This window comes from Polypterus senegalus, chromosome 5, assembly GCF_016835505.1.
Source record: "Polypterus senegalus isolate Bchr_013 chromosome 5, ASM1683550v1, whole genome shotgun sequence".
NCBI classification, from domain to species: Eukaryota; Metazoa; Chordata; class Cladistia; order Polypteriformes; family Polypteridae; genus Polypterus; species Polypterus senegalus.
In genome coordinates this window covers 115933931-115960967 of record NC_053158.1, presented here as the reverse complement: position 1 = coordinate 115960967, position 27037 = coordinate 115933931, and the positions used below count along the sequence as shown (strand labels likewise).

Here is a 27037-nt window from a genome sequence, read left to right as displayed (position 1 = left end):
AAAAACATTTTGGATTTCCTGTAGTGTGCCATTTCTCTGTAAATAAACCCTAATGAGCTGAATTTAATTACACTGTTAAAAATGTTTGCATTTTGGTGAAAAAGGTCTATTATTAGGCATTGTGTTTGCATATATACAATATTTTAATTATTATAGTTGTATCATTTGCTTAGTCAAGCTTCTGCAGCTGCACAACTTAATTTGCTTTCCTATAATGTACAGACCAAATATATGGAAATCACATGCTTTATGAAAAAGTGATCACTTGGTTTAAAAGGCTTTTTAATATTCAAGTAATCGTTTTAATATTTAACATTTATGTGTTGAACAACAGTGTGTGAATAACAGAAATAGGTAAGAATGAGACCTAGTGCCATCTACTGTATATGCAAACAGCTACAAACAGCCAATTCCTTTTTCTTGCTTTTCTAAGAAAAAACAGTTATTGAAATCTGGGGATACATATGTTTCTTTGACTTTCTTCACAACTCTGCTATCACCAGTGTATAAAAAAACAATACAAATGTATTCTAACACAGGTAACTGACTCAGTTGGACAGTTTAAAACCCCTTCCATTAACAACAGTAATAAGAACAGAATGTACAGATCCTGCTCACATGCCACAGAAATCTACAGTAATCCCTCGCTATATCGCGCTTCGACTTTTGCGGTTTCACTCTATCGTGGATTTTATATGTAAGCATATCTAAATACTGTATATAATGCAGATTTTTCGCTGCTTCGCGGGTTTTTGCAGACAATGGGTCTTTTTACTTCTGGTACATGCTTTCTCAGTTGGTTTGCTAAGTTCATTTCATACAAGGGACGCTATTGGGGGATGACTGAGAAGTTACCCAATCAGAGCACACAGTTAAGTTCCTGTGTGCTGACTGGCTCAGTGATGGAGCGCCAAATTCGATTCCGCTGCGTTAATCAGGAAGTCTCGTCTCGCTCATTCAGCATCCAAGTGTTTCGCTGTGTGAAGAGTTAACTTTTGTGTTTATCTTTGTGCATAGTTTAAACTCTTCATTATGGCTCCAAAACGATCTGCTCCTGCTACTGCTTCAGGGGCCGTGCCCAACCGCCAACGGAAGATGCAAGCGATTGCCGAAAAGGTAAAAGTTTTGTATATGTTGAAGAAAGGGAACAGCTACACCGCTGCAGGATGCCATTACGGCATCAATGAGTCCACGATTCTTTTTATTTAAAAAGGAGGAAAAGAATATAAGATCTACAGCCGCAGTGTCCTTTAACCAGGGCGCAAAATGAGTTGTAAGTGGTGTGGTCTGGCCGGGACGCCCAGGACGACCGGAGGAGGGCTTGTGCCTCCTCCAGATCGTGAGGGGGCGTCCGTCCTGGTTATGTAGGGGGCCTCGGGTAAAGGGCTTGGAAGCCCAGCCCTGTAGGGACCCGTGGCCACCGCCAGGTGGCGCCCCAATGCCTGCATATCCCTGGAGCCCAGCACTTCCACCACAACAGGAAGTGCTGGGGGGAAGACGACAGGGGACACCGGACGGCTTCGGGTGCGCAGCCGGCACTTCCGCCACACTGGGGTGTGGCTATGACGGATTGCCGGGAAGCAGCTGGAGCCCATCCGGGTTCTCATATAAGGGGCCGTCTCCCTCCATTCAGCAGTGGATGTCGGGTGGAAGAGGACAGAGCTGGAGAGAGGACGGGAGGCGGCCAGGAGAAAGGCATTGGACTTGTGTGGCCTGGACAGTTGGGGGAACGGTGCAGAGGCACTGGGGGCGCACGTGAGCACAATTTGTAAATATTGTAAATAAACGGTGTGTGGTGGAACTATGTTGTCCGTCTGCCTGTGTCCGGGTCCCAGTTCACAGTGGACATAATAAGGCGGTAGTCCAGATGAAGTCTGCTTTAGGGATTTGGGTTGAAGACTGCCGGAAGAAGAACAACGGCAGTGCTACACAGTCGCCTGAAGAGGCTCCTTTAAAAGTGCTGTAACGCATTCCTTTGCGGTGCAGTAAAATTAAACTCATCATTATCGGACAAGTCGCCCTGTCATTGTTGGTGAGTAACCATAATTCATTTTCTACTTACAGTACTTGTACATGTACAGACATTTAGTGTCAGTGTACACAAATTATACTGTATACAATTTTTCTTGCATTGTACATATTTATTGCTGGTGGCCTGTCTATCGTAATGGCTGTAACATATGTGATATCGGAGACGCTCGATATGTTTAAAATAATATTTAGGTTTCACTGCATATAAACAGTGTGTTTACATACATAATTTCAGCGAATCTTACCTAATATTAAAGAGAATACAAAGGGTTTATGCTGTATAACTGTGCGGGAAATGTTTATAAGAGTGTGGGAGAGTTTACAATGGCTTAAAATATATAAAAATAACCATATGAACATATGGTTTTTACTTCACGGATTTTCACCTTTCGCGGGGGGTTCTGGAATGCAACCCCCACGATCGAGGAGGGATCACTATGTTATTTATTATTATTATTTTTGTTTGTTTGCTAATTTTTAAGCATGTCCTTAATTATATTTGTAAAAACATTTATTTTATGTGGAGTCTGCATTTCTGCGTGGGATTTTTATGTATTGCCTAGAGTGTGAATGTGTCCGGCAATAGACTTGTCCCCTGGCTAGAACTGTTTCTGCTTGTTGTATTTTCAATATAATAAATAATTATATTCTGCCAAAAAAAGTATGAAAAAAGTTACCATTTACTGAAAAACTATTTTTTTGGGTTTATTTTTGAAAATGAAATGTTTTGATATAGATTTAATACAACTGTAAAACTTAATATTGTCTATTGCATCTAGTCACACCAGAAAAGATTTTTTTTTTTTCAGATTGTCTACAATGAATATAAAGCTTTTTGTAATGAAATCATTTAATCAATAAAAGAATATCCGTTCCTACCTTTCACAGTGATTTCAGCAGTAGACTGTTTTTCTCCAGCATCACAGATGTACTTGCCAGAATCTTTTAGTTGAAGTTTTGAAATTACAAGTTCCACGGTGGTGTCTTTCTGATGCATTTTCATTTTATCGCTTGCCTGAAGCAATACAGTACCCTTCCTCCATTTAACTGGGGTTGCGGATTTAGAGAGCTCACAATGTAAAGTGACAGTGTCACCTTCCTGGACTTCCTGGTCCTTCAGTTCTTGTTTAAAGCTCACTGGAAATGCTGGCATATAAAAAATGTATGTTAATTGAAAATCTTTATGTGAAGATAGTAATATAAAGTACATGTACCTGAATCTATACATGCATTTCATATTATAAACTAAACTATGTAGACTTTATAAGTCAAATATACAGAGCTTAACCTACCCCTCACTTGAACGTGTCCTGTGGTTGTCTGCTCGCCACTGTCACAGCTATACATCCCGCTGTCTTCAGGGCATACATCAGTAATAATGAGTTCAACTACATTTCCATTATGTTTCATGTTGTATTTATTGCTTTGACAAAGTGTGACTTCCCCTTTTTTCCACTGAACTGGGGCTTCAGATTTAGACAGCTCACAATGTAGGGTGATTGAGTCACCTTCTTGAACTTCCTGATCTTTGAGCCCTTTTTTGAAAATTACTGGAAGAGCTGAATGAGTGAAAAATACTACATTACTGGAAATACAAAATTGTTACCATATTCCCTCAGAGTCTGTAGATCTCTATGTATTAGGCTTTCAAACAAGATGTGAATATTTATTTTTTGATAGAATACAGTAAATGCACCATTAAATAGTTTTTTTAATTTTCTCATTTCTTACCTTTAACAGTGATCTGAGCTGAAGATTGTGCATCTCCAGTATCGCATGTATAAACTCCAGCATCTTCTAGATTTAATTTATTAATGATTAGTTCCGCAATGGCACCTTTGCTTTTCATTTGCATTTTCTCAGAAACTTGTAAAATTATATTGTCTTTCTTCCATTTCACTGAAGCTTGAGACTTAGACAGCTCACAGTGCAGTGTAGCACAGTCACCTTCCTGATATTCCATATTCTTCAGTTTTTGTATGAAAGCAACAGGTAGAGCTTTTCCAAATGAAAGAAAATGTTTTATAATTAAAATATGCATTGATATAGCAATGTGGATTTAAGCAAAATCAAAACATTTACAGTGTAAGAGACAGCGGGCAGCCCAGCCTGGCCATGACGCCCAAGATGTGGAAGGATGGGGGAAGGCAGCCTTTCTTTAGGGCACTGCCTCCCTAAAACACTAGATGGCAGTTCCCCTGGTTTACAGCAGTGTCCCAGAATCCCACAGGGTACCGTGGGACTTGGAGTTCTGTACCTCAGCCCTGTTGGGTGCCGTGGGTACAGCAAGGGGATGCTATGGAAGAACAGAGCAGAAGCACCTCAGGAATGGACAATATAAAAGGACCAGGTACTGATCTCACATGGAGGAGCCAGAGTCAGGTGGAAGGTGGACAAAGCTTGTTGGAAGGAGCGGAGGAGAAAGAATCATTTGTGTGCTGTGTGACTTATTTACATGTGGTTGTGACAGTGGAAGAAGCATTGTGAAGAGTTTCCAAAATAAACAAGCTTTTGGTGCTTTTAATACTAGAATCCCTGAAGCCTACAAAAAAACTTGTAATCCCAGGCCACCTTAAATGCCTTTGCACCTCTCCATCAGCATCTTTTGTTTTGTAAGTCAGTTGCAAACTGTTACTTATATAAAGTGTTACATATATAACGTGTATACAACTTAATTTAAATTCCTTATTTAGGAAAAGATCCAAGTTCTCCCAAGGGAGAAATACTTTCCGAGACTGTGATCATAAGGCTTATGGAGCCGTTTCTGGACAATGGCAGAACTGTAATAACAGTTGTGTAAAGTGTGACAGGAACTTCCACCTTACACCTGCAGCTAAAGTCACATCAGTAGACACAGTACTTTGTCAGCATGCCCGTGTTGATCAAACACAGGACGCTCTGCAGTCTACTTGTGACTTTACGCTGCAGAAAGATAAGTAAATAAAGCAAGGTAAATAACATTCAATGTAGCTTTTATATAAGTAACATATACATGTTTTTCATATAAAGACAATCACAAAACATAATCACAAACAGGACTTTGTCAATTATTACTAAAATATGAAAAATGTTTTGTTTTTAGTTATGTGTTCAATAATTCCTGCCTCGCATGTCTTGTCATTCTACATTTTCACAGATATCTGTTGACACGGAACACACGTGAAATGTATGTGTTCCAAATAACGATATAACATTTACCCTATAAAACTCCAGGCACCTCACACCATGATGAAGAGACTTCATCTGGGAGAAGTTTGCAACTAACTTGAGCTCTGTCGGGGGTGGGGAGATGGGATAGCAGGCTGCTTGCTGCTTGTGCTGATTGACACATTTACAAAACAAACAACACTGATGGATGGATGCAAAGGACTTTAAGGTGGCCTGGGATTATGAGTTTTTTATGTAGGCTTCAGGAATTCTAGTGTTAACTTCTAAACCCAAACAACAACCCTTGTAGAGAAAACAATGGAAATAGTTTTGGAAAAGGAAATTCAGAAAGAGACCACCATCAAGGTAGGCTTGGAGTGCAAATGATTTCAAAAAATGAGATAAATACAATACATAAAATAGAACGCAGAGCTAGATGGCTAATTTATCACTGCCACCTCCAAAATACAATACAACAGTACTAACTACAAGACAAAATGCAAGAATAGATTATACCTCTCATCAGAGTGGTAAATTATACAGCACATAAACCATACCTTAAAGTGAATATCCTCTTACAAAATGCATATACTTGGTTTGTGGTGATAGGCGATATATTGGCAAGCAGCGATTAATTTACGAACATTGCCAATGGACATTTCCTTACTGATTACTTGAGCCTTAAGATTAGCTATGTTTAAAGTACCCTGCTTACAGTAGATACTTTTATCCTAGTTGTTTAAGAATAGGCTATAAAGCATTATACTGTACATACAATGTAATTACACTAGAAGCTTTAAATGTTTATTTAGTAGAAAGATACAAATCAGTTTACACTTCCTATCACAAAAAGCAAATTAGTGAAGTGACAACATCCTGTGTTGTGTGGTAAAATGGTACGTGTGCCATTTTGTACACTTTACATTTTTACTGATAATGAGGGCCAGCAGAAGAAGCCATTTGCTGACTATTATTAAAAGAAGATAACAGAGGCAAGAGATATTCTGTATTGTGACAGCTTTAGCAAAAGCCACAATTCTGCTGCACTCACTCCTTATGTGTGAACGGAATTAAGACTTGCAAGATAAAATCCTTTCTTTGGCACATTCAATGACTACTACTGCTGCCCTTCTCCATGAGTTGTATCATATTTTTCTAGAAAGACTGGCCTCTCATGCTGCAGAAGAAATAACATGAGATTTTCAAAATATACTGCTCAAAAGAATTAAAGGAACAGTTTTTAATCAGAGTATAGCATAAAGTCAATAAAACTTATGGGATATTAATCTGGTCAGTTAAGTAGCAGAGGGGGTTGTTAATCAGTTTCAGCTGCTGTGGTGTTAATGAAATTAACAACAGATGCACTAGAGGGGCAACAATAAGATGACCCCCAAAACAGGAATGGTTTAACAGGTGGAGGCCACTGACATTTTTCCCTCCTCATCTTTTCTGACTGTTTCTTCACTAGTTTTGCATTTGGCTACAGTCAGTGTCACTACTGGTAGCATGAGGTGATACCTGGACCCTACAGAGGTTGCGCAGGTAGTCCAACTTCTCCAGGATGGCACATCAATACGTGTCATTGCCAGAAGGTTTGCTGTGTCTCCCTGCACAGTCCCAAGGGCATGGAGGAGATTCTAGGAGACAAGCAGTTACTCTAGGAGAGCTGGAGAGGGCCATAGAAGGTCCATAACCCATCAGCAGGACCAGTATCTGCTCCTTTGGGCAAGGAGGAACAGGATGAGCACTGCCAGAGCCCTACAAAATGACCTCCAGCAGGCCACTGGTGTGAATGTCTCTGACCAAACAACCAGAAAGACTTCATGAGGGTGACCCAAGGGCCCCATGTCCTCTAATGGGCCCTGAGCTCACTGCCCAGCAGCATGCAGCTTGATTGGGATTCGCCATAGAATACCAGAATTGGCAGATGCACCACTGGTGCCCTGTGCTTTTTACAGATGAGAGCAGGTTCACCCTGAGCACATGACAGAAGTGAAAGGGTCTGGAGAAGCCATGGAGAACATTATGCTGCCTGTAACATCATTCAGCATGAGCAGTTTGGTGGTGAGTTAATGATTGTCTGGGGAGGCATATTCATGGAGGGTCACACAGACCGCTACAGGCTTGACAAAGGCACCTTGGCTGCCATTAGGTATCAGGATGAAATCCTTGGACCCATTGTCAGACCCTATGCTGGTACAGTGGCTCCTGGTGCACGACAATTCCTGGCCTCATGTGGTGAGAGTATGCAGGCAGTTCCTGGAGGATGAAGGAATTGATACCATTGACTGGCCACCACACTTTCCTGACCTAAATCCAATAGACCACCTCTGGGACATTATGTTTTGGTCCATCCAATGCCACCAGGTTGCACCTCAGACTGTCCAGGAGCTCAGTGATGCCCTGGTCCAGATCTGGGAGGAGATCCCCCACAACACCATCTGTCATCTCATTAGAAGCATGCACCGATGTTGTCAGGCATGTATACAAGAACACAGGGGCCATACAATGTGCTGCGTACAATTTTGAGTTGCTGCAATTAAATTTTGGCAAAATGGACTAGCCTGCCACATCATTTTTTCACTCTGATTTTTGGGGCATCTTTGAATTCAGGGCTCTGTAGGTTGATCATTTTCATTTCCATCAAACGATGTGGCATCCTTTCGTTCCTAACACATTACCCAGTCTATATCAGTATAGATATCCAGGAGGATTTCTTTTTCCCATTGAGATCTAATGCGTTTTCAAAGTGTTCCTTTAATTTTTTTGAGCAGTTTATATACCCATCTTAAATTGAGTCACTTTCTGTGTTATGGTATCATGTCACTGGTGCTGGCTGTAACAACTAATGAATTTTTTTAGAGATCACTAAAGCATCAGTAACCCAGTGCTTTTGGAGAGAAAAGCCAAGCAAAATGACACCTTTTATTGGCTAACTAAAAAGATTACAATATGCAAGCTTTCAAGGCAACTTAGGCCCCTTCTTCAGGCAAGATGTAATGAACAGTGTATTTGGAAAGAGTGTTGTGGTCTCTGACCAGCTCTGCAGGAGATGTTCACTAGGCTTACACAAGGAAAGCAACTCAACATGATGGTTTAATTGAGGGCTCACATATTCTCATCGCTACCCCAGAAATAATTTGACATGGATTATTACAACTGGAAGAGACACCACTTAATTTAAATCCAGGCTTTAACTGACCCTTTTCTGTACAGGTGTGCCATATGGAGTTGAAGGATGACATATATAATATGCCAAGAAAAATACCTTTTATGCTTTAAAACTACACATTACAGTGTATGCATAAAGCAAACAATTTAGTCACATGAATTGCAAATTGTGTCCATGTCACACTCTGCTGCTTATATTTTGTGCATTTTCCAAATCCAGGAGCATGATGGGTGAGGTTGATGTTTTTTCTTAGTCACGCAATCACCCATCTGTTGTTTTCTAGATTTGAGCTATTTTCATACATTGCTTCAGTGCATCGCTAATAACAAAAATAGCCAAATTAAAAAAAGAAATTATTCAGTTAAAATGCTGATGCACCCCTGTCATCAAATCAGTGATGTTCACATCATCCAACACTAAGCATATAATGTATGTTGAAATGTACTGTATACATTTTACACCAAAACACATAAAATCTAGAAAGAAACAGTCCCTTCTTACTGCAAGAAACACAAATGAAAGGTAAGCAGGCTGAAATTAAATTAATTACATCAAATAATATATTTACATCTTAAATTATTTTATACAATCTATCATTAAATAATTTTTTACAATCCATTTATATTTGTTTTGGGCTTAATATGAATATATTTTTGAAAAAGTCCTATGTCTTAAGAGGAGGAGCAGTATATGTTCTAGCTTTTCTAAGGTAGCATCCCAACACAATGTTATTGGCACAAAAACCTAGCACGGTACACTCTACCTTTACAACTCTGTTCATTTAGCTGCCAGTTAATTATGATTATCTAACAAATTAAGCCTTTTCAAGCAAAACACAAATGTGCATATAAACAAGTTCAAGATTCGGGCATTTGTTTCCCTAAACAATGTATGCAGTATACAGAGAGTGCATTTTAGTATAAAGTGTATGTACGTTGAAGAGTTATTTATGACCTAAATTGTAAGTCATACATTTTTGGACATGTATTGTAAGTAAAATTTATTGACAGGTAATGTATCATTTACATTAACATTTTAAAAAGATTTAGAGAATACTGAGAAAACAATGCTTAAGGTTTATGAACAGCAAAAAATGTGTGGAGAGGCTACACACTGGCAGAGACTGTTTTTATTAGTCACATGTTTTTTATATTTTTAAGAGCTGTATTAACTCATACTAGCTGATGCCTGCCGTAGCATGCGTCGGTGTAAGAATAGGAATGGAAAACGGTGAGAAAGGAATTCAGAAATCAAGAAAAAAGAAATACTTCTTGAAAGACATAGTTGTGAATAGATGTTTTGCTGGAAACGATTTGTGTCAAGAAATAACCCACTGATAGGAACAGGCAGTTGCCAGATCCCGGAATAGAGATGATGTTGTACAAAAACCCGTCGACAGAGAAGATACTGTCGTTCATTTTAAAACAAAGGCTTAGGAAACAACTGTCACAGTATAATGAACAACAAGGAGCGAAACCAGTGCCAATGGTCGAGAGCATAGACATGTATAAATAGACGCCGCATTCACTGTGTTGCCCAGTTGACACGATACGTAAGCGCATCCACCCTAATACAGGTAGACGTGGAAACTGGGTTTTCTGATGAAAAAACTATAACGTTTAAAACAGTATTGTTTACATACAACAGATTTTGGCGAATCATTTTCATGCAATTATTTATATCCATTTATACTCTAATAATGGCAATTATTAAATATTAATAATTATTATTAAATAATAATAATTAGTATTAAATAATAATAATTATTATTAAATAATTCCTCCCATATAAGTAACATTTCTAGGACTGCCTTCTTCCCTCTTTGAAACATTTCTAGACTTTGTTCTGTTCTTAAGCAACACAGTACCGAAGTATTAGTTAATGCCCAAGTCACCTCACCTGTAGATTACTGTAATGCTATTCTAACTGGCACCCCACAAAAACTTATCCATCGCTCACAGCTTATTCAAAATTCTGCTTCCAGGATAATAACCTGCTGTTCTAAATTCACTGAACATATTACACCTACTCTCTCTCAACTTCACTGGCTCCCCGTGAGGTTGTGAATAGGTGTTTTGCTGGAGACAACAGTTGGCGGATCCCGGAATAGAGATAATGTTGTACAAAAACCCATTGACAGAGAAGAAACTGTCTTTCATTTTATAACAAAAGCTTAGGAAACAACCGTCGCAGTATAACGAAAATAGCAAGGTGTATGGGTGGCTGCAGGCAGTGTGGGGAAGGGTTTGGAAGAGGACGAATAGGAATTGAAAAATGCTGTGGCGGCTGTGTGTGGGCGGGACTGGTTTTGAAGAGGAGCCACAGGCAGCGCGGGGAAGGGTTTGGAAGAGGACGAATAGGAATCGAGAAATGCCTTGTCGGCTGCGTGTGGGCGGGACCGGTATTGAAGAGGAGCCACAGGCTTTGTGTGGAATGGTTTGGAAGAGGATGAATAGGAATCGAGAAATGCCGTGTTGGCTGTGTGTGCGCGGGACCGGTTTTGAAGTGGAAGCAGGACGAACCAGAAAAGAAATATATATAAGAGATTCTGATATAAGTACAAGGTAGATACACATTTCACTGTTTGAAATTAGAAGATACCTAGGATTGTTTTTTTCCTGATTAGAGACTATTGATTAATACCAAACTGTTTTTAGCTGTATTCTGCTTTACAATTAGCCTCTCATTTTCTACAAGGACTACTGCTTCTTTACTGGGACCCCTGTTTTTGACATTTGCCTTTTGAGGATGTTAATAGTAAAATTGCCAAAATGTATCTACATCTGCAGTAAACATTCATATTGACATAGAGAATGTAAACAACTTTAAGTTGTTCTTTCCAGTACTGCACTTTCTGTATAAGGTTTGCACATATGTAACAGTCTTTTGAATTGACATGGAACTTGCAAGAAAAAGGTAGTTGGGCAGCAAGTAATTTAAGATATGCTGAAATTATATTTTGTGTTTGGTAGTACCATTTTAGCTTCAACATAAGCAAAAATGAAACAAAATTACATTAAACTACTACTATATAAAGGACTGCTGAAAAACCTGCAAATGGACCAGAGTAGGACAGAGCTTGCTGGGAGGTGTGGAGGAGATAATTGTAGTGATTTATTGTTGATTTACTTATGTTTATTGGTGGCTGTGGTGCTGAAGGAACACTATTTATAGAAGAAAAATATTAAAATATCTTCTTCATGCTTTTATCCTGCATGTGTCTGCGTATCTGTCTATTGAGTTTAAGGGTGCGACAGTAACCCCTAGTGTTTAACTATATATATATTGGGAGTAAAGTCTTATTTATTAAGAATAAGTTCTTCTTAAGTTTGCATATGCTGGATTTATGTCCAAGTGTCTGTTGATGGCGTTCTCATTTGATAACCAGGATTCAGCCAGCTCTCTGGCACTTTTATTATTGGCTTTAAATTTTACTTGTACATCGTCCCAATTAAATGTATGTCCTGTTGATTTAGTATATGTATAGATCAATGATAGTGAGTCCTTTCTAATGACGGCATTGCGGTGTTCCTGTATACGTGTTGCGATTCTTTTTGAAGTTTGTCCAATGTATACCGTTGAGCACGAACTGCATGGAATGCAGTACACTGCGTTTCGTGTCTCTGCTGTCGATTTCTTGTTTTTAGCATTAAAGAGGACCGTGCGCAGATTGTTCGTGGGTTTGTGTACTATTCTGACACCTGACTTGGCCAGGATGCGTGCAGCACCTTTAGACACATTGTGGTGATAAGGGAGTGAGTGCCAGGTGGGGTGGGGGTTCTGATTCAAGTCAGTTGTTTGTTGAGTTTTTTGGCGTCTTCTGTGTAGGCTTCTATTAATGAATGTTTTTGAGTATGTGTTTGAAGTGAAAAGGTGGAAGAGATAGCGTCTCTCTTTCATTTTTGTTTCCTTCGTATTACAATGGGTGTGGACTCTTCTGAATAGAGTTTTAACACAGCTCCGTTTATGAGATATCGGGTGGTTGCTGGCGAAGTGTTCAGTAATATCTTGTCTGCGTAGCATTCTTTACGGTAAACACTAGTGGTCAGGGTGGCGTCATTACTTCTTTCAATGTAGATGTCTAGGAAGCTGATGTGTCGGTTAATTTCTTTCTCTATTGTGAATTGGATTGCCGGGAATATTGAGTTGATGTGGTTGTAGAATTCATTCAGCTGATCATTTTTTTTATTATGACGAATGTGTCGTACACATAGCGTATCCAAATGTTGGGTGTGAACTGAGATAGAGCCACGTTTTCAAATCGCTGCATTACAAGTTCTGCTAGAAGTCCTGATAACGGCGATCCCATTGGCATGCCTTCTTTCTGAGTGTAGTATTTGCCGTTGAAATGAAAGTGAGTTTTTTGGCAGTGATATTAGGTGCATTATGTCTTTAATCGATAGTTTAGTTCTTGTCTCTTTGATACCGATTCATCTAGCCACAGAAACACTATTAATGAAACTGGAAAGTGACCCCCCTATAGAGACAAGAACTAAACTATCTATTAAAGACATAATGCACCTAATATCACGGGTTTTTGAAGTGCTTGTTTAGGGATCAACTGCTAAAATACAAGAAATAATTATAGTACAGCCTTGAATTAATTTACCACATTTAGCATTTTTCCATATTTTTGGAGAATGCACCATAAAAAAAAACTTATAATGAACAAGCACAAGCCTTTTAATTACAGAAACATTTGCATGCCAATTAGAAGTGTCTCTATTTTTCTTTTGACTATTCATATTAATTTACCTGTGATATAAATATGAGTGTATACAGATATCTTTTTTCAATATGACCTGCATGTGTAAAATGAATAAACACTGTTTTGTCAAACAGGCAAAACAGACCCCAACCTCATAGGCAGACATTGAGGTTTTTTTTTGTATACATTGATCCAGCAAGTGTAAGTTTGACCTACCGTTGACTTTCACGCTAGCCGTTGTTTGATGGCTTCCAGTGTCACAGATGTACTCTCCACTATCTTCAAACTGCAAGTTGTTAATTTTCATTTCCACTGTGCACCCTTTCTGTTTAAACTGGTACTTTTCCCCAGATTGGAGGATGTCTATCCCCTTCCTCCATTCAATAGGGGCTTTGGATTTAGACAACTCACAGCGAAGGGTGACTGAACTGCCCTCTTGGGCTTCCTGGCTTGTAAGCTCTTGTTTAAAAAGAACTGGCAGTGCTGGGGAACCATAAGAAGAAGAACAGATCAAATCATTATTTGTTAAAAAATGTATCTTTTATTTTTTCTTTTAATTCTGTTCACTTCATTTCTCAGAATGAAATTATACCTGATTCATTTATTGAGCACCCAAGTAAAAGCAAGTATTTAAATATTTTAGTTTTCCAGGATAGTGTCCCAGTTTCTGTATGTTTGGCAAAATTTCAGGAATTTACGCAATTTTTAAATAATAAACCTGGAGCAGTGGCGGGGCCCCTGGGGTGGACGAGGTTCGCCCTGTGTTCTTGAAGGCTCTGGATGTTGTGGGGCTGCCCTGGTTGACACATGTCTGCAACATCGCATGGACATCGGGGGCAGTGCATCTGGATTGGCAAACTGGGGTGGTGGTCCCCCTTTTTAAGAAGGGTGACCGGAGGATGTGCTCCAACTATAACTATAAGGTCTACTCAGGGGTGCTGGAGAAGAGAGTTTGGTCGATGGTCAATTCCCAACCAGTCCACATTTGTTCAGTGGATTTGAAGAAGGCATTCGACCATGTCCCTCGAAGCATCCTGTGAGGTGTGCTCCAAGAGTATGGGATATAAGGCTAGTTGTTACGAGCCATTCAGTCCCTGTACAGGAGAAGCAGGAGCTTGGTCCGCATTGCCGGTAATAAGTCGGACTCATTTCCTGTTGAGGTTGGTCTCCGCCAGGGCTGCCCTTTGTCACCGATTCTGTTCATAAGTTATATGGACAGAATTTCTAGGCACAGCCAAGGAGCGGACGGGGTTTGGTTTGGTGACCTCAGAATCTCATCTCTGCTATTTGTGGATGACGTGATTCTGTTGGCTTCATCGGACAGTGACCTCCAGCTCTCACTGGAGCGGTTCGCAGCTGAGTGTGAAGCGGCGGGGATGAGAGTCAGCACCTCTAAATCCGAGGCCATGGTTCTCAGCCGGAAAAGGGTGGAATGCTCTCTCCTGGTTGGAAACACATTACTGCCTCAAGTGGAGGAGTTCAAGTATCTCAGGGTCTTGTTCACAAGTGAGGGAAGAATGGAGCGGGAGGTTGATAGCCGGATCAGTGCGGTATCCGCAGTAACGCGGGCTCTGCAACGGTCCATTGTGGTAAAGGGAGAGCTGAGCCAAAAGGCGAGGCTGTCGATTTACCAGTCAATCTACATTCCTACCCTCACCTATGGCCACGAGCTTTGAATAGTGACCGAAAGAGCAAGATCAGGGATACAAGAAGCCAAAATGAGTTTTCTCCACAGGGTGGCTGGACTTTCCCTTAGAGATAGGGTGAGGAGTTCAGTTATCCGGGAGAGACTCAGAGTAGAGTCGCTGCTCCTCCGCATTGAGAGGAGTCGGTTGAGGTGGTTTGGGCATCTGGTTAGGATACCCCCTGGACACCTCCCTTGTGGGGTGTTCCAGGCATTTCCCACTGGGAGAAGGCCGCGGGTCTGACCCAGGTCAAGCTGGAGGGATTATATCTCCTGGCTGGCCTTGGAACGCCACGGGATCCTCCCAGAGGAGCTGGAGGAGGTGGCCGGGGAGAGGGAGGTCTGGGCTTCCCTACTTAGGCTGCTGCCCCTGCGACCCGACGTCAGATAAGAGGTGGATAATAGATGGATGGATGGATGGAAACCTAGAGCATGAGTCACTAAGCACATATGTATGCACTCTGCCAAGAAAGAGAATAATTAAATAAAAATGCATGTTTTATCAAACTAAATTGCATGTGCTATGAGCTTAATCAATGGAAGGGCACTATACTATTAATTAATGCTCTAAACTGAATAAAATTATACTGAATACTGGTACATGAAATAAAAGATAAGACTGAAGTGCTCAGGAAAGCATGTACAACAAATCCTTTAGACGATTGCTGCCCTAGAATTAAAGAAAAAGCAGATTTATATTGTGAATAATACTTATGTCATAATAACATTGGGATCTACATATACTTGGCAAATGAGACTTCTATGAATAACAGACCAATAAGTAGAAAGCTCTCAAAAATTAGATCTTTTTATTTATTTTTGTGATAAGATTGTAGTAAACAACTGATTAATTCAAATAGGGTCCTCCTACCATTAATTTTTACTCCGGCTTCAGTCTTTTGATCTGCACATTCACAGCTATATTCTCCAGCATCTTCAAGTTGAGCACAGTAAATTCGCAGCTCAGCTTCAGCTCCTTTCAGTTTAATTTCATATTTTTCGCTAGCTTGAAGGAGCTTCCCAGCTTTTTTCCATTCTACGTGTGGTGCAGGCCTGGAGAGTTCACAGCGCAGAGTAACTGTGCTTCCTTCCAGGAACTGTTGGTGTTGCAGCTCTTTTTTAAAGAAGATGGGCATTGCTGCAGAATTGTGATTAGATGTCAAATTAAATATATAAAAAAATAAGTTGTTCACAAATGCAAGCTCCAAAACTGAAAATAATAGTACACCTCCAGTTATTTTATAATCTGCAGTAAAAGCATAATATTATAATTTCTACTTCTCTGCATTTGTCATAGGGAAAAAAAGAAAATTTGCTCCACAAAATACATTTTACTATGAAGAAAATAAAAGATAAAATACAATATTGAAGGATTTAGCTAGATTTATGTACAAAGATAATATCCATCATCATGTGAAGATTATGTTTTTCATACAATAAGTATAAAATAAGCTCTATGCCACATATTTTAAGTAAGCATATTAAAGGCAAAAACAGGGACAATGTCAATATTGTTTAAATGCTAGCATTAAAATAGTAGATCTGTTTTCTTTAGCTAATGCTTTAACAAATGATATCATAAAGTGCATTTTGCATACCCTCTACTCTAACATGAGCTGTGGTCTGATTATCTTGGCAAAAACAGCTGTAGTCTCCAGCATCTTCAGGCTGTAGGTTGTGAATTATAAGCTCAGCTCCAAAACCTCTTTGCTTCATCTTGTATTTATCACTTGGCTTAATTTCCTCACCATCCTTTCTCCACTCCACCAGTGTTCCCAGTTTTGAAAGCTCACAGTGCAAGGTAACAGTGCCACCCTCCTTTGCCTCTTGGTTCTGGAGTTCTTGTTTAAAAAGCACTGGTAAGGCTAGGATTCATGAGCAAAAGTCAGACTGGTTAATTAAGCAATACTGTTTTATAATAATCTACATCCTCAGATAAAAGAGAGAGAAGAGTAAAAAATTAGAAATGATATACATACTTTAACCACCATATACTGCTCAGTACTTACAATCATTAATTTTTAGATTTAATATTTAGACAACTGGGTCACATAACTGCCAATAAGCATAATGACGGAGTGTGATCTAAAACTAAACTATAACTATATTACAAGCAGATAAGTAGAGTGGGATTAAATAGAATCGAAAAGATAGAATGTTCGTCAGAAACTAAGACAAGTTTGATAAACAGAATATCAATTAATTCTGTCAAGCCTTAACAAAACCCTAAATTCATAGTTGGAAATCTATCTACCCCAATTAAGGATTAAAATGATTGTTTGATTAGTTTATATATTAAACTTTGTTTACAACTTTTTTCTTTGAAGAAGAGAACATCAAACTAATTGAAATTATGTTTCATAGGACATCCACTTTATATACAAGAAATTGAATACAGAATCACAGACCAAAGAAAAAAGGCAAATTAGTTATTGTAAAATACACAAATCAGAAGGCTTTTATAAAAAATGAAGTTTAATTAACATAACTTGTGTTCCAACACATCTTGCTGCATTATTTTTTAATGAAATAGCTAAATATTGCTGTGATTTATTTTATTTAACACAATTTGTAGTGTTTTCTTGTATTAATGGAGAAGTGCAAGCTGATGAAGACATTTTAGCTAATGAACTATTTAATGAATCAGAAAGAGAAATTCAGAAGATCCATACCTTTAACATTAACACTTGCAGAAGTTTCTTGCTCCCCACATTTGCAAATATAAATTCCACTGTCTTCTAATTTCAGGTTACTAATATGAAGCTCAAAAAGTGCACCTTTTTGCTTCATGTGGTATTTGTTCCCTGAATGAAGCATACTTTCTCCTTTCTTCCACTCCACCTGGGCATCTGCTTTTGATAGCTCACAATTTAGAGTGGCAGTGCCACCCTCCTCATAATCTTGGTCATGAAGCTCTCGAATGAAACTGACTGGTTGAGCTGAAATACAGAATTGCATTTTACGACAAGAAATAAGGCGGTAAGCTAAATAAGAAAATAATTAATAAGTCTGAGCATCATAAAACATAATACAATTTATTCCTTTCACCCTCTGCTTATAAGTAAGAATTTCTGAAAATAGTAAGATTAGTGTCTTAATTTAATTCTTCACTTCGAGGAAGAAAAATGCTTAGAGATATTACCTTCAAATACATGTTATACATTTCAATTTCCAATTCTCTTTAATACATATTGCACCTTCATCAATAAACTTCAGTTCACTGTGGTCAGTATAGGTGAAAATGTTGAGTTGATGTAAGAGTTGAATTTGAATCCAAGTCCAATGTGCACCTAGCATTTGTCTGAGTCTTATATTTCTTCTGAGCTTATGCTTAAAAGCTGATGCTGTTATTTCATTATTTATTACTATGATAAATGCATTTGTCTTATTTTATATAACCCTTAAGAGAAAATGTTATATTTTTGGTATAATCATTGTTCTATTGTTATGCGCTAAGTTTCCTGTTGATGGCAAACTTAGGAAACATATGGTTCAGAACATAAAAATGAACGTGCACCCTGGTGCACTTTTAACCTCCCTGAAAAGTCACATGCTCTTAAGGAATATAAATCAACCTAGCTGTCACGGTTGATTGCAATTATTTAAGGTGTCAACATTTGTCATGTCCTGTTAGCAACTAGGTGTAACCAATCATGTTAAAAATTTTCTGATTATGTAATGAATTCCTTTTTGAATAGTGATCCAATCAATGAATTGTATAAATATTGTGCAGAGGACACCTTTTTCTTTGCAAAAACACAAACATGATAAGTTTTTGCCTCTTACAAGATTTAGATAAAGAAAAATGATTGATGCTTTCTCCTGCCTGTGGTTTTTTTTTTGCTTAAAACGGGGCATTCTAGGGGGTTGGGGGCTGTCTGTATTCATAATTTTCTTTCACCAATTTTCCACCTTAATGTGGGGCTCCGAGGTTCACCTGGTGAATGGACCTACTCAAACCTGGAACCTCAAAAAGAAGAGGCTGGCAACGATAGGGGTTTTCTCTATCGGTCGTGCACAAGGGGGAATAAAATAAGTAAAATAAAATAGTTTAAAAAAAAAAAAAACTCAGCTGAGTAAAAGAACAATCCAGGCATCTGTCAGTGGGTAGACAGGTCCGGTATCGGGCAGTTCAGAATTCAGGCTCCTATCGGTGGCTAGATAGAACCTGTATCGGATTCAATCCCCTGTCGGTGGCTAAATAGGGGTAAAAACAGCATCTCTGGGAATATATTTTAAAAAAACAAAACAAAACAAAAAAAAAAACACAAAAAAATAAATAAATTATGTGTGCATTGAAATGAGGTTATGCTTGGCCGGCATTGTGTGAAATAAATATGTTAATAAAATATACATATATATGTGTATATATGTATTTTTATGCGTATATATAGAGATATATAAATAAGACAAGATAAATATATGTGTGTTATGATTTAAGGGTGATATTCAAAGTCTGCTGTGAAAGGAACAGTGTGTGACTTTGAAAAATGCCTTCCGGAATTAATATAGGTACCTAGGAATAATAACATCAAGCTAAATTTGATATTTGGAGGTATTTAAAATAGGTGTGGGCCCCAATTAGACATGATCGGGATCATATAGACGGTTAGAAAAGACCAGGATAGAAGTTTAAAATAAACCTGGGTGGTGTGAAAGAGCAAGTGCATGCATCGTGGTTGGCCAACGCATATGTTTTAAAAAAGAAAATTTACAGAGGATGGAATAGGTAGTTGGAGTCTGAGAAGGAGAATAAACTTACATTTTAATCTGCTGAAGTTTGTCCCATTAGTGATCATAATGGAATATATCATTGCGGTTCAAGTATTGGACCGGACAGAAAGTGAAGGACTGTTCGTCATCAGTATAATAAAGAAAGGATAGAAGTTTACAGAATAATGTGAAAGAATGTAAACCAAAACAATGGCCAGTGCCTGACAGTTAGTAGGAGTGTGGTGAAGGAATTATACATACTAAGGTGATATGTTAACACTGAAAGTTATTAAGTGGAAATATGTGGACTGGCCTGACAGCCAAGATCAGTGGTAAACATGTGCGATGTTCCTGTGGTGACTCGTTGCTGTTCAAGAGCGAGATGACAGCCATGACTGAGTTTGTGGAGGAGGCTTTACAAGGCTTTTGGGGGAGATACGTGAACTTTGAACTCATCACAGGCGTCTGGACTAGTCCCGCTTTGGGACCGCTACAGTATACAAGGAAAATTAACTGTTGCCAGTGGAACGAATTGTGTCGTTTATGATTATTGTTGATGTCTTCAAATAGATTTAGGGTGGCCAGACGTCCCTTATATACGGGACATGCCCTATATTTGATAATTTTGTCCCCTGACTCATACTGACCTTTCAGGGACTCTCAAATGTCCCGTATTTAGTTCATTTTCAAATTTCGTAATAAAAATATATTTTTACTACCTTCTTACGGTACTTAGTTGTACCTTTATAAGTAATTATACTTTCTTTTCTCAGATTCTCATGATGAAAATAACCCAAATGTAACAAGGAAACTAGTGTTTGCTGCCGGTTTGCAACTTGTTCAGTTGCTATGATTGGCTGAGGACAGTGACAGTTAACTTTTTGCTCTCTAGCTGCACTGCTGTGCAGTTCTGTATCAGCATTGCAACATGCAGTGTCAACAGATTGTGTTGTTACTACTTGCCACGGCCCACTTTTTTTCTAACTGCCTGTATTAAATAATAACAATATTTTTCTGTTGTCTGTATTAAATAAATATTTTCAAATGATTTCACTTTTACAGAATTATTTGTAATTTTCAAATGATTTTACTTTTGTTTTCCTCATAACTTATTTAATCCTTGCTTTATGTTTTTAACTTATGTCTCTACTTTTATATAATATATTGGTGTGTAGGGGGCATGTATACATTTAATAATAATAATAATAATAATACATTTTATTTATTTGTAGGCACCTTTCTAAACACTCAAGGACACCGAACAATACACAAAACACAGATTATAAACAAAAATAAAATACAAAAGTTAAAATCAGACAGAGCAATTGTAATCAAAGAGAAAAAGCAGTCTTAAACAAATGAGTTTTAAGTTTAGATTTGAAAAATGAAAATGATTCAATATATCTAAGCTTAGGTGGTAGTGAATTCCAATTCTGGGGAGACCAGTATATATAAATTTATGTATATAGTAATACAGAGAGAGATATTTCTGATTTTCTAATCTGGCAACCCTAAGTAAACTGTCCCTGTCTCAGATGTCCCTCCCATTCACAACATGCTTTATTCCTTGTCCCTCCTTATCCAGTGATCCTGCCTTAATATTCTTTTATGTTTGTCAGCGATTATCTTAGCTGTGGACCTGATCTCCTTTTCCAACCACTGCACTATGTTGGACACTTTTTACATCCTACCAAATGAGACTTTGCCCTTTCCAGATTTGCTCCACTCTCCAGGTATATGACAAGCCTGCTCCAGTGTAGTTTTGCATATCTCCTGGGGTAAAGAGTTACTTAGATATAGTGGAAGAATCCAGGTATGTGGGCAATGGGTTATGCATGTTAAATTAGGTAAAGGGCAAGCCAAAAAATAAAACAAGACTCTCCTTTAGGGCTAGGTGTGCTCCAAAGTACATTTCAAGTCAGGGAATTTCGGAGACTGTTGATTTTTCATCTGTGGTTGAATTCCCAAGTCCACCTGTTATGCTCTCTGGTAAATTCCCCTATATTATATGTTATCAAGTTTGTTAATTCTCATCATTATGTGCAGGACTTGCTGGAGGTGAAGGTTACACTTCGCTCCCAGGTCGCTTATTGTGCCACATCCCGCAACCCTCCTTTCCTCCATTCCATCTGGAGTAAACCAGTTTTCTGTTTACTGACCTCACATTTTCTCTTCTTTTCCATTGTCTTTTGACTTCTGATTTTAATTACTACTTCACTTTTCTTATTTTAAATGTGTCAAGTCCCTTTCAAAGGTGATATTGTAGTGTTCTTATTTAGTATGTAGATGATCTATTGCTTTGTTCTGAATTAAAAAAAGGATTGCAAAAAAGACACTAAAGCTTTACTTCTCTTTCTAACAGAAAATTGTCATAACTTTTCTTGTTTTAAACTCCAGCTGGTTATATAAAGGGGAAAATTGTTGTTTTCTGACACACGTATCATGGCTGTAAGACTTTTGCCTCATCCTGAAATTAAACAACTGTTGCATGATTGGCTATTCCCAACAATGGGTCTTAAAAAAAAAACCACTGATGTCAGCTTCCAGATTTGTATTACAATGAATTTTCAAGTAATTGGCTGAAATGTGCACACAAAATGTAAAAATCTGATATAAGTCTCTAGAGCGCTGGATTAATTTGGTTTACAATGAGTTTTGGCTGTGTATGATACTTGGTAAATGCAAAGGTCTCCATTTACCAAACTATAGCAACTCTGCACCCAAACTTTAATTCCTTATTTAATTCCGTATTTTCTAACAATATTTTAAACTGAATGATAATTAAGTATTTTTGCTTATAATAGATTAAAACATACTTGCCATTTTAGAAGAATCCTGAATAAACACATTTAAAAAAAAATGTCAGTGATATTTTATTTTTGGGTTATAATTAGTAAAGTAGTTCCAGAAAGAAATGCATGTAGCTTTCCACTGAATAAAGTGCAGTTAAAGATGACAGGTAATGGGGAAGTTAAACTGTTCTGTTAGAACTGTGGTCTACAGGAAATTTATGCATGTTTCTGAAATTGAAATTAAAACTACACATTTCACAGTGGACGCAATTGCACATGCAAAACTTCACAAATCCATTGACGCAGCATCATTTGTAAATAACTATTTCAAGTCATAAATAGCCATTTCTGTACTGCAGTGATTAACTGTAACATACAGAATTGGTTGCCATCTTGTAATAAAACGCAACTCAACATCTTACGATTTGGAAATATACAACAATAAAAGTTATGGTCTGTAGAACACTCATAGTTTTGCAAACCAGCCAAACAATACTAGAAATTCAAATTAATTCAACAGAATTTAACTCATTGCAATTCAGCATATTTTTGGAAAGCAATCTTCATTAAGAACAGGTTCAAAATGTTTACACATGTTTCTGGTTACAATGTAAAGGCAGCAATAATTAAACCATTTGCATATAAGAAGGCATAAGTTGGGATTAATACAAAGCAAAAATAAGCAATTTAAACTTCATTACAAGTCTCTTAATATTATAAATCAGATGCATCCAGTTAACAACAAAGGAAAATAAATACTCAAGTCACCTGCATTCCTGGACAAATACACCTCTTTGGACATGGCAGACACAGTCAAATCCAAACAAAGTCAAAGTTCAGGTGACCTAGGCCAAACAGCCACCTAATAACATAAGAATGTGCTAGAAGATGATTAAACCCTTGCATTCCTGAATTCCAAGACTCTCATCTTTCTGGTGTCACCATTAGCAGGAGTAGCAGTTTAGCAATATACTGTAGTAGTGGCAATACATGTATAATTTAAGAATAAGAAAAAAATAAATCCACAGAATTATATGATTGAATTAATTAAAACATGTTTAGATTGGTTACCATCTTTTAGAATATTTGTTTTTAATTAGAATTTTACTTTTGGTTCTTGGCTAACTGTTTTTATAGTTATAAGATATTTTTTAATTTTAGATCTTATTTAGTTTTTTATTGTATTTTTTAGTTTGTATTTTTAGTTTTTCACAATCTTCTTGCATTAGTTTGTATTTAGTTTCTTTATTCCTTTTTAATTTTTATTAGGTATTTTTGTCACATTATTTTGTTTTACTCATGAAAAATGTCTATAGCAGTCATATTATGCATCGCTTATGTTGTACCTCATGATCATGTGACAGTTCAAGGCTTCCTACATAATCAAAAATTCAAGAATCAAACAACAAGTGTGCTCTGATGTCATTTGTTACTTTAATTTAAAATAAGTTATATGCAAATGGTTATTTAATTTCAAAAAGATTTAATTTCTCATTCCCCCTGCAACAGGTACAATCACTGCACATATAAACTCTTATTTGATATTTATTTTTAATATTTGCTGAGACTGACTATATGTAATTTAACTATTTTCAAACTTTAAAAGTATATTATCTTCAGTGAACTATTACCTGCTATTGTTTGAAATACTGTTAAAGTCAGTACTTCAACTGTGCTAATAAAAGTAATAAGAGACATATAGACTTACATGTTTCCACGTATCCAATACGTTTCTAAAACCATGTTATTTCGTTAAATACTCTGTTTAGAAACATCTCAGATCCTTCACGTAATAAGAAACATGAAAAACCTAAGTAGCTCTGGTCCTAAACTGGGTTGATATAATTTAACAACACATGTAGGAATAAAGAACTATTGGAAACTGTTGTCCGATTTGCACAATATAAAATGAAATGTTTAGATGCTGTTTTATAAGTAAGGGGGAGGGAGGAAAATTAATATAAAAAAGCTGACAAAAAAGTGAAATTTGCTCTTCTAACTTGCAACATAGAATCCATGTACTCATCTGTGACTGAATAAAAGCTGATTGATTGAACTATTCCTGTCTTCCTTGGGGGTTACTTCCACACACCACAGTAACAAAATTTGATTAAAATTAAATGTACTGTATACAGTATGTGTAATGTCGGTTTGGTTGATAAAATGGATTGTGTACTAAATATTTACTTAATTTATCACTGGAATGATAACCCTGTCAGGCAAGCAGTATCTTTGTAAAATAAAGTAGTGACTTTTTTTTGTTTTGTTTTTCCAGAATGGCATGAGTAAACATCCATAGCCAGCTACTGTGCTTTGATCGACACACTGTGTATGTGTATACAGATAACAACAATTTTTTTTCCCTGTTTCAGTCTAAGTTCTGACTGAATTTTGAACTTCACAAACCTTCCATAGCTCAAATTTTCAAACTACTTTAATGTATTGTTTTCCCCAAAAAGAAAAGCTGGCATGTTTTAAGCACCATTACTTTGAAGTTACATGATAAATGCAATTTGCAGACAACTACTTGAGCCAATGTAACTAATAGTAAATTATGGTCAATGAAAGCCACAGAAAAAGTCACTGGTAAGTGATGAGGTTTTTGTATTTGCTCTCGGGTCTGGAAAGGAAAAGTGACTGATAGCTGAAAATGACTAATGAAATCCACAGAATACAGTAGCTGATGGCACATTCCAATGGCTTCAGTGAGAAGTACTTGCAAATGTGCACAAATTGTTGTTCTTCTCTAAAGCCTATGTCACATTACATGACTTTTTCAGAGATTTTCATTTGAAGACTTCATTTACATAACCTTAGCAAATTGTGGGCATTCATGGCACACTCCCTTGACCAACAGTTGTGTAGTATGACATACCTAGCAACTCGCTTAAACTAGTTCATGACTCATGTAATATGACATTAACTTTAACTAATATTATGAGGTACTTGCAACTAAATACTTGCATGTGCATTATGCACAAAAACTAGAGTGATGAAAATCAAAATTAAAATTACAAAAAATAGTTTTGTTTTTGCTGTTTTCTCATTTTCATTTAGTTTTAGCCTTCAGACTTTTTTTTTTTTTTCATTTTTATTTAGTTTTACTAATTTTTTCATTAATTATGTTTCACTTTAGTTTGTTAACTGGGAAACCAATGATTTTGTTCATGTTGAATATATATATAACTTAAAAAAAGAAGGAAAAGTACAGAGTTATTGATCTATTTAAAGATAATATTTACATTACATATACAGCACTATGGGTGGCACAGTGGGTAGTTAGGAGACCCGGTTCCTCCCTACATGAGTTTTAATGTTCTCCCTGTGTCTGCGTGGGTTTCCTCCGGGTACTCTGGTTTCCTCCCACAGTCCAAAAACATGCAGATTAGGTGCATTGGCGATTCTAAATTGTCCCATGTGTGTGTGTATGCACACCCTGCGGTGGGCTGGCGCCCTGCCTGGGGTTTGTTTCCTGCCTTGTGCCCTGTGTTGGCTGGGATTGGCTCCAGCAGACCTCTGTGACCCTGTAGTTAGGATATAGCAGGTTGGATAATGGATGGATGGATAATGAATGGATTAAAGGTTGTGACTAGGAGAACATTTATAAAGCAAGTATAAATGTTAGCTGATTGATAGCATGGAACAGAAAAAGCATCTTTTTAATGACACTGGTAAAGGATAATTTAATAGTGTTAAATTATAGAGCAAAGTTTGCTGGAGCCAATCTTAGCCAACACAGGGCACAAGGAAGGAAACAAACCCTGGGCAGGGCGCCAGCCCACCGCAGAAACGGGGAGAACATGCAAAATCCACACAGGGAGGACACGGGAAGCGAACCCGAGTCTCCTTACTGCGAGGCAGCAGCACTACCCACTGGGCCACCGTGCAGCCACAACCTTTAATATACTGCAAAATGAAAGTAAATTAATGACTTATTGTTGAGCATGAGAATAATACTAAAATGTAGTTTTTTAACTGCTAATAACAAGTAAAGAATGGACACCATGAATATGTCTTACTTACCATTGACAGCAACCTTGGCCCTGCTTTTTGCTGTTCCAGTTTCACATTCATAAATCCCACTGTCTCCTTCTTCTGTCTTGCAGATTGTTAACTTGGCATTCAAGCCCAAGCAACTAATTTTGTGCTTTGAGGAACTCTTCAGTAGAATTCCATCTTTAAACCACGTGACAGGAGTATCAGCTTTGGATGTCTCACATAAAAGTACAACATCCTCCCCTTCCATTACTTCAGTGTCTTTCAAACCTTTTGTAATGGCTGGTATACTTTCTAAAATGACAGAAGCTGGTTTTTAGAGACAAAGTGCTGATAAGAAAAATAACATTACATATAATTATAGTTATAATCCTTTCTTTTTGTTTGTTACCAACTTAAAGCATTATTTACCTTTCAATTAAACCTGCCAAAACTCATTTTTGAAACATGCGTCTTAAACATGAACATGCAATGTTTTCACTTTTTCAAAACCAAACTTCCAAGTTGGTTGAGATTTAATTAGTATATGTAACTGTTAGTTATATAGCTTAACAGTACCTGAGGCTGCCAAGCTTACTGATGGTAAAATCAGATAATATCAAAGTACAGATGTGATTGGATGAATTATCTCTATGCATATCAAAAACGGATCAACACAGGATTCCATTAGGTCCTGCATATTGTTCTGACACATCTCAGGCCAAAGGGAATATATGTAAATTTTTTCTTTATTCATTACAGCTTGTCATTTAATACACTTATCCCCACCAGGCTGATCACCAAATTTCTTCACA

At 37.5% G+C, this 27037-nt stretch overlaps 1 protein-coding gene across 8 annotated transcripts in view; it reads right to left on the bottom strand.

Moving 5' to 3' along the window:
- obscnb (obscurin, cytoskeletal calmodulin and titin-interacting RhoGEF b) overlaps window positions 1-27037 on the bottom strand; it is a 571330-nt gene that overhangs the window by 282695 nt on the left and 261598 nt on the right. For all 8 annotated transcript variants that reach the window (XM_039753252.1, XM_039753258.1, XM_039753256.1 and 5 more), the window contains 8 exons: window positions 26271-26537; window positions 17415-17681; window positions 16341-16607; window positions 15614-15880; window positions 13275-13541; window positions 3763-4029; window positions 3324-3590; window positions 2911-3177 (listed from right to left, as the gene is read on the bottom strand). In XM_039753252.1, the coding sequence (XP_039609186.1) occupies window positions 2911-3177; window positions 3324-3590; window positions 3763-4029; window positions 13275-13541; window positions 15614-15880; window positions 16341-16607; window positions 17415-17681; window positions 26271-26537 (2136 nt within the window). The remainder of the gene's footprint in view (window positions 1-2910; window positions 3178-3323; window positions 3591-3762; window positions 4030-13274; window positions 13542-15613; window positions 15881-16340; window positions 16608-17414; window positions 17682-26270; window positions 26538-27037) is intronic.